The sequence below is a fragment of the Myotis lucifugus genome, unplaced genomic scaffold (genome assembly GCF_000147115.1).
Source record: "Myotis lucifugus unplaced genomic scaffold, Myoluc2.0 scaffold_56, whole genome shotgun sequence".
Classification (NCBI taxonomy): Eukaryota; Metazoa; Chordata; class Mammalia; order Chiroptera; family Vespertilionidae; genus Myotis; species Myotis lucifugus.
The window spans coordinates 6,266,167-6,280,721 of NW_005871104.1; the positions used below are offsets into that span (position 1 = coordinate 6,266,167).

At 49.4% G+C, this 14,555-nt stretch overlaps 1 protein-coding gene across 1 annotated transcript in view; it reads left to right on the top strand.

The window, feature by feature from the left end:
• FAT2 (FAT atypical cadherin 2) overlaps positions 1–14,555 on the top strand; it is a 70,465-nt gene that overhangs the window by 11,470 nt on the left and 44,440 nt on the right. The window contains exons 2-3 of the mRNA XM_014456173.2: positions 7,863–11,137; positions 12,851–13,165. Coding sequence (XP_014311659.1) covers positions 7,882–11,137; positions 12,851–13,165 — 3,571 coding nt within the window. The 5' untranslated portion in view covers positions 7,863–7,881. The remainder of the gene's footprint in view (positions 1–7,862; positions 11,138–12,850; positions 13,166–14,555) is intronic.

Consider the following 14,555-nt stretch of genomic DNA (forward strand, 5'->3'; position numbering starts at 1 on the left):
TGACTCATTCAGCCTTCTCAACCACTCCATGAGGTTAGGTGCTGTTATCCTGTCCCTTTTTCTGGGACCAGAAATGTTAAACCACTGCCCACAGTCACACAGCTGGTGCGTGGTAGAGCTGGGATTTGAAATGAGGTCTATCTGACCCCAGAGTCCACTTTCTTCCTATTCATTCTATCCAGGACTGTGCCTCCTATTTAAAGACCAAGTGAGATAATCCATGAAGACTTTTTTTGAAAACGTATAGATTACCATCCTGATATAGGACAGTATAATTTTTTTTTGTCACCAATAATGGTAATTGGAATGCTGATAAAGAAGGGGACCCCCAGTCCCAGCTCCCTTTCGCCCATGCCTAGGCGAGGACTTCCTTTTTTTTTCCCTCTAATTCCAGGCTGTGCAGGCCTGGCTTTTACAGACATGCTCCGGCTGCTGGTGTGGCTGCCATGTATCAAGCCATTATTGGGCCTGATAAGGTGTATTCTGTGTCTTTCCTCCCTGTGCTCTCACCTATCATATGCCTTCCCTGCAGCCCTGGGAAGTAGGTAGGAGTAGCTGTTATCTCCACTTTACAGACAGGGAACTGAGGCTCAGAAGAGGCTCTGTGGCCTTCCCAAGGTCACACGACCCATCACGGACTCAAGGCACAGCCCTTTTCCAGTTCATATCCAGCTCTTTGACTTGTTTTGTTACATGAGAACCTAGCAGTGGCTGCTGCCTGTCCCAAACCAGCAAATGACCCCAGTGTTCACCCAAGTTTCTTGGAGGGAAATCAAGCCCTCCTGTTCACAGTGAAGTCCAGTCGGCCTAAACCAATAAAGCTGGTGTTCAAACCCGGTCCACAGCAGAGTGGGAGTCTTCAATGGGAAACTCTCCCTTTTGACCTGATGTCAGATTACTCTTCCCAGCATGTGGTTCTGTTCTGATCCTGCTTCTTCTCAAAAACCACCAATGGCTCCCTACTTCTAAGGGGAAATTTCATTTCAGTAGCTAAAGACTTCTATCTAGCAGGTACCTGGAATGTCACCATTCTATCACGATTTAAATTCTGGTTCAATGGCACAATCCTTCCTAAACCCTCACCATCACTACCACCATTGCTACTTTTAAGCTTTTCTAACAAACTGAATATGTTTAGGATTCTTTCTTGACAGTCACAAAAGCCAGCCCTAACACTGGATGCCTGAGGCAGATGCAGTGGCGGGAGGAGAGTAGGGTCAGAAAATATATACCGAGGTACCCAAGTCCATGGTCATTTAGATTTAGATTTGGGGAAGGTAGAGTGTGAACATTCTCCAATTCAGAGGAATGAATCCAGTGGCTCTTTATTTCATGAAAATCTCTGCAAACTTTAAAAAATATCTTATCTCCCTGGCCGGTTTGGATCAGTGGTTACAGCGTCGGCCCGCATACTGAAGGGTCCGAGTTTGATTCTGGTCAAGGGCACCTACCTCGGTTGGAGGCTCCTTTCTGGGCCCGGGCCCTGGTTGGGGCAAGTGTGGAGGCAACCAATCAATGTGCCTCCCTCACATTGATGTTCCTCTTTGTCTCTACCCTTCCCTTCCATTCTCTCTAAAAATCAATGGCAAAAACATCCTCAGGTAAGGATTAACAAAAAATAAAAATAAAAAAATCTTTTCTCATGCTTCTCCCCAGAGCACCCAGGTTTAGGAAATGTGTCTGTCTTTTCAGTTCAGCCACTGCCTTCCTGGGTGGCCTTGGGTGTGCCATGCAAATCTCAGTTTCCCTTATCTTAGATATGGGAGTACAAGGGCAGAGGTGTTTCCCAGGAGTAATGTGTGGGTTATTAATTATCGTCTGTGTCACGGCTAAGAAAAGGTACGGTGTTGGGCCACAAGAGAGAATGCCGTCGCCGAGCTGTGCCTGGGTACTTCTGGGAGTGACAGGGAGGAATTTCATCCTCAGAAACAAAGCCTGTTGTTTTGAACAAATCCGGAAGAAGCTTCTTTAATTCAGTTTGGTTGGGTTTCGAATTCCTCCAAGTACATGTGGTTCCTCGTGGAGAGATAGAATTAGCCGGAGTCATAGACTTCTAGAACCAAAATGCCTGAATGACTGCACGGGGACCAACCCTTACGAACACCGACCATAGAGCATTAGAATCGCAGCATATCCAACCGCACGTCTTAGAACTCTCCATGACGGGACACAGAATGTTAGACTAGCAGGACCCCAGCTTCTCAGATGGAGGGGGCTCTCACAGGTCTTTACTCCAGGCTTTTAACCTGTGCTTCCCAGGGGGTGCTCACCAGGGGGCTGAAGGTCTAGCCTGGGGCAAAGGCTTAGGCCTCCAGCCCAGCTTCTAATAGTGCAGCTCTGCTTTGATCTCTTTATAGACTGTATACAATTTCATGAGGAAAAAAAGAGACTCTGCCTCTGAAAGCAATAGAAGGGTTTCAAGACACTGACCCATCCCAGCCCCTCCCCAACACACACATGTCATCACAGATGAGGAAAGAGGGCCACCGGGCTTTGGTGATGAACTTGACCAAGGCTACACAGGGAAGAGTGACCTTAGATCTAGGTCTCCCCACAGCCAGGTCAGTTTACTGGGTTGATTGAACAACCCTGATCCACAGCCATGGGAAATCCCTTCTCTGCCTTTGAGAACCCAGTTAGGGTCTAACAGAGACCATAGGCTCACACAGGCCAAAGACCTATACCTGCATAAGATCGAAGACGCTTTAGGGCTCTTTTCATCTTCCCCAAGGGCCACCTAGACTCTGTTTGGATGCCCCCAGGGATAGGGAGCTCTCCACATTCTGAGAGGACTCATTCCAAGATTTCACCTGAGATCACTAACCAAGAAAACAGGGAAGGTCTCAGAGCCCTGCTCCTCGGAGCTCTGCTCAGACTCATCAATGACTTGGGTTAAGACATGGATGTTACAACCGCCAAGTTTCTGAATATCAGAATCGAGATTCTGAGGAGCGGGAACAGTGGGCTGAAACACAGGGTGAAATTAATCAGGGTCTCACTAAAGCCCTACAGCAGTTACCTGCAAAAACCAGCCTGCACAAGAACAGAGGGGGTGACGTGATAATACGCCTGACAGTTTTCATTACCCACAAACTCAACAGCCAATAGTATGAGCCAGCTGGCTAGAAAGTAACAGTACTTTGTTGAAAACCATGTTGCATACTATGTTTAGCTTTTGTGTACATTAACTAATGTCCTTATCAAAATGGTATTATGAAGAAGGGAAATTTAGGATCCGAGAAGGTAAGCCATTTGCCCAAGGTCACACAGCCAGAACCTGTGTGTTGTGAACCACCTTCTGCTGTCTTCCCATCTTTGAAATGGGGTTGGGAGTGACAAGGAGGCAGAGTTTGAGTCACACATATCCTAAAAGGGTCCGTTCATGAACCCCCACCTGCACTGGCTCACACCTGTGCACACACAAGCCCCACCCTATCAATTTATTTACTCACATCATACTCATTCTGTCAAGTAGGCATGTACAACTAATGAACCCACAAAAATTATTCAAAATTTGCCTCCTAAGCGTGTGTGCCTCTTGCAAACGTGCACATTCACCCACATGCAGATCTCTCTCCGGGCCTGGGGAGCCAAAAGCGTGAGGCACCACCCCAGACAAGCGCCTGCTCGCAGCTTCCCAGAACAGCCTGTGGCAGGGCCAGCAAGCTCAGACTCGACCAGCGACCAGCGGCTTCCTGCTCTGCCAGGGTGCAGGCTGGTCCTTCCCAGGGGGTTCAGGGGCCCCCACCCTCACCCCAAACTTAGGCTTTGATTCTGCCTTGGCTTTGAAAACTAATAATAACGAAGATTTAGTGAGTGCTTTCCTATGGGCCAGGCACTGTGCACAGCACATTCATGTGCATGGCCTTATTCGGTCTCCATAATACCCCAATGAATAGCCCCATCTTACAGCTGAGAAAACCAAGGTTCAGAGATGTTGAGCAACTTACCCGATGTGATGCAGTTAGCAAAAGCCCAAACAGTTAGATTCATGTGACTACAGCTTCTCTTTCTGGCAGCATGGTTGGGAGGAAAGAACCTGGCTTTAGTTCTCACCATGTGACCTTGGGCAAGTCCCTTTCTTTTTTTTTTAAATATATTTTTATTGATTTTTTACAGAGAGGAAGGGAGAGAGATAGAGAGTTAGAAACATCGATGAGAGAGAAACATCGATCAGCTGCCTCCTGCACACCTCCCACTGGGGATGTGCCCGCAACCCAGGTACATGTCCCCGACCGGAATCGAACCCGGGACCCTTCAGTCCGCAGGCCAACGCTCTATCCACTGAGCCAAACCGGTTCCGGCAAGTCCCTTTCTTTAAAAATATATATATATTTTTTTTTTTTAATTGATTTCAGAGAGGAAGGGAGAAGGCGAGGGAGATAGAAACATCAATGATGAGAGAGAATCATTGCTCGGCTGCCTCCTGCATGCCCTCCACTAGGGTCTGAGCCCGCAACCTGGGCATGTGCCGACCAGGAATCAAATTGTGACCTCCTGGCTCATAGGTTGACACCCAACCTCTGAGCCTCACCAGCCGGATTCTTTCTTTCCTTTCTTTCTTTTCTGTCTTTCCTTTCTTTCTTTCCTTTCTTTCTCTTCTTTCTTTCTTTCTATTTAAAAATATATTTCTTTATTGATTTTAGAGAGGAAGGAAGAGGGAGAGAGAGATAGAAACATCAATGATGAGAGAGAATTATTGATCAGCTGCCTCCTGCACACCCCCTACTGGGGATCGAGCCGGCAATCCCAGGTATGTGCCCTTGGCCGGAATCGAACCTTGGACCCCTCAGTCCGCAGGCTGACGCTCTATCCATTGAGCCAAACAGGCCAGGGCCGGACCCTGTCTTTCTTTAGGACTATTTTCCAGCTTCAAAAAGTAAGAGATGCTCGTTAAAGGTTCTTTCCACTTTCATTCTGTCATTGCTTTTCCTAAGTCCAAATAGTTCAATTTTTCAACTAGTACTTATACACCAGGCACTGAGCTAGGCACTGGGAATTCATTCATGAATAAGATACGCAAAGCTCCTGTCTTCGTGGAGCCCAATGTCTAGTGCAAGAGACAGTCATTAAACAAATAAGCAAGAACATACTGTGTGGTGATAACTGCCCTGGAGAAAATGGAGTGATGTGATAAAGAAGGGAAGGACACTACATCAAATGGAGGATTAGGAGGTGACATCTGAGCTGAGAACTGGATAACAAGAAGGAGCCAGCCATGTGAGAATATCAAGGAGAGGGACACAGCAAGTGCAAAGGCCCTGAGGCAGATCCCAGTTTGGTATGCCTGCGGAGGAGAAAGGGCCCGTGTGGCTGCAGCTTGGTGAGCAATCACTGGAGAAGAAGGCAGGGCCCAGATAGTATGAGGCCATCCTGGATATAGTAAGGAGTTTGGATTTTAATTGAAATACTATGGGAAGCTACTGGAAAATTTTAAGCAGGAAGGTGATACAAATTGACTTATGTTTTCACAAGGTGTTTCAAAACAGCGGTGCTAGGTGGTGTGGGCCAGAAGGGTGCCTCAGGGAGCCCAACAGGCCTTGCACCCTGCAAACCTGTCCACTCGCCTGGACCTGGTGCCAGGAAACTGATATCCAGACATAGGTCCTTTCCTCAGCAAACCAGTCGCCAGGTCTGCAGGTCCCACAGCTGGAATACAGCCATGGGCACCCCACCCCCACCCAAGGGTGCATTCTCTTTGCATCTCATCCCCCTCCAGGGAGACTCCACCCCTGCTCCCTTCCCTACAGTTCACCCTAACGCCTCCCCCACTCTGCAAGCCGCCTGTGCAGCTGCCGAGCGGGGCGTCTTGTTGGGGCCTGTCTGACACGGGTGCTGACCTGGTGAACAGGAAGCTTTCCGCAAAGCAGGGCAGGTGGAGCTGGAGGCTGCGTGCACCCTGGGCTCGCTGGGCCGCGCATGGAGTGAGTGGACCTGGGAGTGGGGTAAGCACTCATTTCCCCTGGGCTTCAACTTCCAAAGCAATGCTATCCTAGGGGTGGGGGGAACAGGTGTCCAAATAACTCAGGGGACCCTCCTGCTTGCAGGGGACTGTATCATGGGTGAAGTGAGTATGGCTTTGGCCTCAGGCAGGCTCCAGGAGGGTGCAGTGGGAAGTAAGGAGCGTAGGGGCAGGAGGGGTAGAGAACAGACAATGCTTTTTTTCTGTAACTGGCGTTAGGACCCCAAGTGTAGAACCTGCCTCCATCCTGCCCTCCCTTTCCTGGGGTGCCCGGGCTTAGGGCACCACCAACAGGGTCTGAAGTGAGGAATGGTAGTAGGGAGGCCAGAGAACGGGCATATTCACGTCCTTCTCTGTCACGGTTTTCAGATCCCGCGTTAGGCCCCTTTTCCTTCCTGCCTCCATCCTGCCTCTCATCCTGGGATGGACCTGCAAGGTCTGAAAGAACCTGCACTGAGTTCCCTCCCTCAAAAATCTGGAAAGAGGAGGATGCAAGACTTTCCCTTTCCCCCTTGCCCTGGAAGTTTAACTCTTCCTCGCCTTTGAAGAGCAGGCAGCTGGAAAAACAAGTTGTGCCTGTTTCATCCAGGAATGCGGGGCCCATCTGTTGGCAGCCACAGCGGCAGCCACAGCGCTCAGCTCCCATGAGCAGCAGGCACCAGCTTCTAGGAGGCCCCGTTTGGCAACCAACTCTGCCCTCCTCCCTGCCCTGTCCTGTCCTTCACCCATGAGCCTCACATTCTGACCCAGGCTTGAGTTCAGGGACAAGCCCTGTGGAATGCAAGGGAGAGAATGGGGACAGCAGCAAGTGTTTGAGGGGTGGAGCATTAGGTCAGTTCCATCTCACCTGGCCACCTGCCATATGACACAGGGCAAGACCTTACCCTGTCCAGGACTCTATTTCCCCAGCCGTGCATGAGGAGCAGGGTCAGAATTCCATCATCCCCAGGGTCCATGTCAGCTCTGACATCCCGGGAATTGAGGAGTTTTCTATGTTCAAGGTTACAAGGTGCGTCAGAGTCAGGTCCTCCTGTCCAGAGGGACCTGTGCTGGGACAGGGACAGGTGAGCTTGGGATAGGGCAAGTAGCCCTGGCCTGTGCTGCAAGGAGTTCCAGATCTGACTCTTGCTTTGCTTCTATCTTGCTGCAAGGCTCTGAGCAGTTCCTCTCCCTGGGAAACTTAGTTTTCTGTTACTAATCACAGCTAGTAAGTGAAAACCTACTATGTGTCAGGCACCCAATGAGGTAGATAATAATCTTATGCCCATTCTACAGAAGAGGAAATGGAGGCTCACAGAGATTAAGCAACCCGCCCAGGAAGGCTCCCAGCTAGTAAGCAGCGGAGCCAGGGCTGGTGGCCAGGCAGCCTGATGCCAGGCCCCTGACCCTGGCCGCTTGGCTTTCCTGCAGCCCTACACATGCCGACAGAGTTCCGTTTGACTGGAGCTTAGCCTCTGGAAGAGACAGATTGCTGAGCTGGTTGGAACTATTTTACCATCACTGGGGAGCCACTGAAGGTTTTGGGGAAAAGCAGAGAAGGGGTCAGGACTGTGTTGTATCTGCCAGGTGCCCTCGAGATTTAAACTAGTCCGTTATTGTTATTTCTCAAATACAGGGTTTCTCTACCTCAGCACTATTGACATTTGGGGCTGGATCATTCCTTGTTGTGTGTGTGTGTGTGTGTGGGGGGGGATCTGTGCACTGTAGGACGTTGAGCAGCATCCCCAGCCTCTACCCACTGAATGCCATCAGCATCCCCAACTCCAAGCTGGGATAACCGAGAATATCTTCAGACAATGTCCCCTGAGGGCCAAAATCACCCCCAGTTAGGAACTACAGCAGTGGAAACCATTTTCTTCCTAATGTGCACTTTTTTTTTTTTTTTTTTTTTTTTGCTTAGGGCTTTGGGAGTTTCCACCATGATTATTGCCTCGCTGGGTTTTGTCGTTTTCTTGCTCCATTGCACAGCCTGTGACAAGCCCCTGGAAGGGATCATCTCCTCCTCCTCCTTGCGCTTCACACACACCCTTTATAATGCGACCATCTATGAGAACTCTGCTCCTAAGACCTACGTGGAGAGCTCCGTGAAAATGGGCATTTACATCGCTGACCCCCAGTGGGCAGTGAGGTACCGGATCATCTCCGGGGACGTGGCCAGTGTGTTTAAAACAGAAGAGTATGTGGTGGGCAACTTCTGCTTTCTGAGGATCAGGACGAAGAGCAGCAACACCGCCCTTCTGAACAGGGAGGTGCGAGACAGCTACACCCTCATCGTCCAAGCCACGGAGAAGACCTTGGAGTTCGAAGCTTTGACCCGTGTGGTGGTCCACATCCTGGACCAGAATGACCTGAAGCCCCTCTTCTCCCCACCTTCATACCGAGTCACCATCTCCGAGGATATGGCCCTCAAGAGCCCCATCTGCAAGGTGACCGCCACGGATGCTGATCTGGGCCAGAACGCCGAGTTCTATTTTGCCTTTAACACAAGGTCGGAGATATTTGCCATCCATCCCACCAGCGGCGTGGTCACGTTGGCTGGGAAGCTCAACGTCACCTGGCGAGGGAAGTATGACCTCCAGGTGCTGGCCGTGGACCGCATGAGGAAAATCTCAGAGGGCAATGGGTTTGGCAATTTGGCTGCACTCGTCATCCATGTAGAGCCTGCCCTCAGGAAGCCCCCGGCCATCACCTCTGTGGTGGTGGCCCCACCAGACAGCAGTGAGGGTGCCACCTATGCCACTGTAGCGGTAGATGCGAACAGCTCCGGGGAAGTGGACTCACTGGAAATTGTTGATGGTGACCCCGGGAAGTACTTCAAAGCCATCAAGTCTTACGCCCGGAGCAATGAGTTCAGTCTGGTGTCCGTCAGAGACATCGACTGGTTGGAGCACCTCCATGGCTTCAACCTCAGCCTGCGGGCCAGGAGTGGGGGAAGTCCTTCTTTCTATTCCCAGATCAGGGGCTTTCACCTACCCCCTTCCAAACTGGCTTCCCTCAAATTTGAGAAGCCCATTTATAGAGTACAGCTTAGTGAGTTCTCCCCTCCTGGCAGCCGTGTAGTGATGGTGAAAGTAACCAGGGCCTTCCCCAACCTGCAGTATGTTCTAAAGCCATCCTCAGAGGGCACAGGGTTTAAACTCAATGCTCGCACTGGGCTCATCACCACCACAAAGCTCATGGACTTCCATGACCAAGCCCACTACCAGCTACACATCAAAACCTCCCCGGGTCTGGCCTCCACCACTGTGGTCATCGACATTGTGGACTGTAACAACCATGCCCCCGTCTTCCACAGGTTGTCTTATGCTGGCACCTTTGATGAGAACATCCCTCCGGGCACCAGTGTTTTGACTGTGACTGCCACAGACCGGGATCATGGAGAGAATGGCTATGTCACCTATTCCATTGCTCGTCCAAAAGATGTGCCCTTTTCTATTGACCCTTATCTGGGGATCATCTCCACTACCAAACCCATGGACTATGAGCTCATGAAAAGAATTTATACCTTCCAGATACGGGCATCAGATTGGGGGTCCCCATTTCGCCAAGAAAAGGAAGTATCTGTTTCTCTTATGCTCAATAACTTGAATGACAACAAACCTATGTTTGAGGAAGTCAACTGCACTGGGTCTCTCCGGGAAGACTGGCCAGTAGGGAGACCAGTGACGGCTGTGTCAGCTATCGATGTGGATGAGCTTCAGAACCTCAAATATGAGTTTGTGTCAGGCAACGAGCTAGAGTATTTTTATCTAAATCATTCTTCTGGAGTGATATCCCTCAAACGATCTTTTATGTATCATACTTCTAGTCAACCCATCAGTTATTCCCTGAAAATTACAGCCTCAGATGGGAAATACTATGCCTCACCCACAACTTTGAATCTTACTATAGTGAGGGATCCCCGTCTCGAGGTTCCTATAACATGTGAGAAAACAGGGGTACTGACACGATTCACAAAGACCATCCTCCACTCTGTTGGGCTCCCGAACCAAGACTCCGATGATGAAGACTTTACTTCCTTAAGTGCATATCAGATCAATCATCATACCCCACAGTTTGAGGACCACTTCCCGCAGTCCATTGACATCCTTGAGCGTGTTCCTCTCAACACCACCCTGGCCCGCCTGGCAGCCACTGACCCTGATACTGGTTTTAACGGCAAACTGGTCTATGTGATTGCAGATGGCAATGAAGAGGGCTGCTTTGACATTGAGCTAGAGACAGGGCTGCTTACTGTAGCTGCCCCCTTGGACTATGAAGCCACCAGTTTCTACATCCTCAATGTCACCGTGTATGACCTGGGCACGCCCCGGAAGTCCTCCTGGAAGCTGCTGACAGTGCATGTGAAAGACTGCAATGACAATGCACCCCGATTTCCTCCTGGTGGATACCAGATAACCATCTCAGAGGACACAGGAGTTGGAACCACAATTGCAGAGCTGAAAGCCAAAGACGCTGACTCGGATGACAATGGGAGGGTTCGCTACACCCTGCTAAGCCCCACAGAGAAGTTCTCCCTCCATCCCCTCACTGGGGAACTGGTTGTCACAGGGCACCTGGACAGGGAATCAGAACCTCAGTATATTCTCAAGGTGGAGGCCAGGGATCAGCCCAGGAAGGGCCACCAGCTCTTCTCTGTCACTGACCTTACCATCACATTGGAAGATGTCAATGACAACTCCCCCCAGTGCGTCACAGAACTCAGCAGCCTGAAGGTCCCGGAGGACCTGCCCCCAGGAACTATCCTAACATTTCTGGATGCCTTTGACCCTGACCTGGGCCCAGCAGGAGAAGTGCAACATGTCCTGTTAAATGATGCCCATGGGACCTTCCACGTGGACGTGATGACGGGTGCCCTCACTCTGGAGAAAGAGCTGGACTTTGAGAGGAGGGCTGGGTATAACCTGAGCCTGTGGGCCAGTGACAACGGGAGGCCCCTGGCTCGCAGGACCCTCTGCCACGTGGAGGTGATAGTCCTGGATGTAAATGAGAATCTCCACCCTCCCCGCTTTGACTCCTTTGTGCACCAGGGCCAGGTACAGGAGAACAGCCCCCCGGGAACCCAGGTGATCGTAGTGACTGCCCACGATGATGACAGTGGCTTGGATGGGGAGCTCCAGTACTTCCTGCGGGACGGCACCAGTCTTACAGCCTTTAGCATCAACCAAGACACAGGTACCGGGAGTGGGGCAGGATGGGAGTGCCAGGTGCTGGGAGAGGATGGGGCTAAGGTAAACCAGGATCTGTCCTGAGCCGTCCAGTCAGACTGCAGGCGAAAAAGAAAAGCTATAAATAGGAACTCTCCTTCCTATCCCTTTCATTTGATGTTTAATCTATTTTTATCATACTGGGGCTACATATATATATGCATATGTGTGTGCATCCATTTAAGTCAAATTAACCATATCACTAGCATCTGTATATGTATGTATATATATATACACACACATACACACATACAAACATACATTACATATATTTGCTTATAAAAGGAATACATCATGATTATACATCTTATATATAATTTAAAAATGAATGTTTCTCTGTGACCCATCTCCCCAGATACAATGTTTATTAACAATTTGGTCTATAATCTTCTAAAGTTTTCTTCTTTGTATCTGGGATATTATCACTGTTCATGTCATTATTATGAAAACATAATAGACACTAACTCTGGAACTTATTTTTTTTTTCATGTAACATAACTCCAGGATCTTATATGTCAGTACATATAAATCTTGTCATTCCTTCTGAATGGCTGCATTTTATCCTATCGTATAGATGTAACATCCTTGTTCATATACTTTTACTCATATGCATTAGTGTCTATAGGAAAACCCATTAAAAATGCAGTTGTTGGGGCAAAAGATAATGCATATTTTCAATGTGAATAGATATTTCCAAATTGCCCTCCACATAATGTGGAACCAACTTATTTACCCCTTTCAAGCTTCATAGAAAATAAGTGCTATTCAGCAAACATTTACTGAGCACCCTCTACTTGTGAGGCCCCGCATAGACACCTTGGGGGAGATCCCTGGTGAATAAAGGTAGGTCACTGCCCTCAAGGACTTTACAACCTGATGGGTGATGTATTTCCAGGGTAAAGGGCAGGGTGATGTGGTGGAAAGAGCATTAGACTGAGAGTCAGTTCAAACCCAGCTCTCCCACCTATTGCTACATAATCTTGGTCAAGTCAGGCTCCTTCTTTGGGCCTTAGTTTCCCCATCCGTCAAAGGAATAGGTTCCTTCATCTCTGACATGCTATGACTGTGAACAAGGATGGGGAGCTCCCGCACATTGGCCCTTCCAGCTGAGTGTGAGCCATGAGAACTTAGGGTGCAAGCCTCTTTTGCTCACCAGTGGACTCCCAACTTCTAGAACAGTGCAGGCCCAGAGCAAGCAATTTGTGGAGCTAAGTCTTTAAAATTATGAAGATACTGCAAAGGGGAACAGCATTTATTTACCAAAGTCCTAACCCTTAAATTGTATCTATAATACTTGAAGCTGAAGGAACCAGTTTGAGGACAACTGTAAGGAAATCCCTTCGAGAATGTGAAATAAAGCAAACAATAGGCCTTGGGTTGAAGTGGCCAGGAGAAAGTAGGTCAACTACCACCGTTTTCTGGAAACCTGCAGATGCCCATGTGCCAGAGTCCTGGGCTATTTTAGCAGAGAAAGGCTCTGAGAGGTTCAACAGTAAGGATATGGATTTCCCCGTGTTTAACTCAGCAGCTCCCACACCATATTGCCAACAGTTTCCTTTTCTCATGGAATATCTATTAGTTTCCTTTCCAGAGAACTGTTTGGGGAGTGTCAGGTAAGATGATTTCTCAAGCTACTTTGAGCTCTAAAATATTTTGGGGTTTGGCAATTGACTGTCCCTAGGAATGATTCAGACCCTGGCAACCCTGGACCGAGAATTCGTGTCCTGCTACTGGCTGACGGTGCTGGCAGTGGATCGGGGTTCCGTGCCCCTCTCTGCTGTAACTGAAGTCTACATCGAGGTTACGGATGTCAACGACAACCCACCCCGGATGTCCAGACCCGTGTTCTACCCCTCCATCCAGGAGGATGCACCCTTGCACACTTCTGTGCTTCAGCTGGATGCCTGGGACCCCGACTCCAGCTCCAAAGGGAAGCTGACCTTCAACATAACCAGTGGGAATCACATGGGATTCTTCGCTATTCACCCTCTCACAGGTAAGGACCTCAGAAATCTGGTGAATGGGATTCCTTAACGCAGTGCTTTCCAAAGTGCGGTCCCGGACCAGCATAGTCAGCATCACCTATGAACTTGTTAGAAATTCATATTCTCAGGTCCCATCTTAGACTTACTGAATCAGAACTCAGGGTGGGGCCCAGGAATCTGTATTGTAACAAGATATCCAGGGGATTCCGATGGGTGGTAAAATTGAGAACCACTGCTCTACAAAGTCCGTCTCCATGGGAAAATAAGATATGAAAGCTTTCTTTCTTTGGGGCCTAGGGATGTTAGCAGGTTGCCTGGTGACTCCAGACCTCCAAGTCCTCCCAACTGCCCACTCCCCTGAGTCACAAGCCACAGGTTGAATTTCCTAACCCTAGTTCCAAACCGATCTCCAGCCTGTCCACAGAGTGGGGGCAATAGAGACCCACTTCAGCAGAGTCAACCATCTCACAAATACCTATCCTAAGCCCAAGGCCCTCTGGGGCAAGGATGGTGTGAGGTTTAGGGGATGCAAGGTCACCAGCTGGCAGCAGTGAGCCAGATGGAGCCCACACAGGGGTTTTGTGTGGCTTGCACAAGCTTTAAACAATGATTTTTCAAATTGTTTTGAAAATTGGGAAATTCCACAAAACATTCCAGGTTTCTGGTTGTCACTAAAAGATCTGGTAACACTGTCCCCCTCTGTCCCCCATTGCTCAGGACCGGCGACAGTAGCTCCCTAGGTAGAGCAGGTGCATGTCCTCTGGTCCCCACAGTCCCCTCATTCCCCATTGTGTTATTGCCAGCCTGCTTCCCACATTTCTGCTACCTGCCTGGCTCCTGTTAGAATCTGAGAGCCAGTCCCCACTGCAGATACTTCTCCAGGGCCACATCTTCCTCTTGGAGGATGAACAACAACCTGATTGCAGAGAAGGCTGACATTCTCTCCTCTGAACCTAGGATTCTATTCTCCAGCTCCAACAACTCACCCTGGCGAGATTGGAGGAGGGGGAAAGAGAGAAAGCTAGCAGACAGCCTCCCCATCCTTAAGACACGGAAACCAGGAAAAGCATGAGCCTGGGGTTCCTGGGGCAGACAGCGGGTGGGGGATACACGTGTCTACTTGCACAGTGGCATTTGCTGGAATCTTTCCTGTTAACCTTTGACCTCGGGGAATGGATTCGTCTTCCTAGAAAGATGCTTTCAGCCTAGAAAACAGGCCTAGCTGGCTCTCTACCTGGTTCCACCATTCCCTCCCTTTTCAGAAGAGGGAAGAGATCTCTCACCTAAGGCATTAGCTTGTCAGTGTCTCCAAATCCCTATCCTGTTTACTGTCAATAGTCCCTGGCATGGGGTCTGGCAAAATGCCCCGGAGGGCAGAGATGTTCTTAGTCTTCCTGCAGT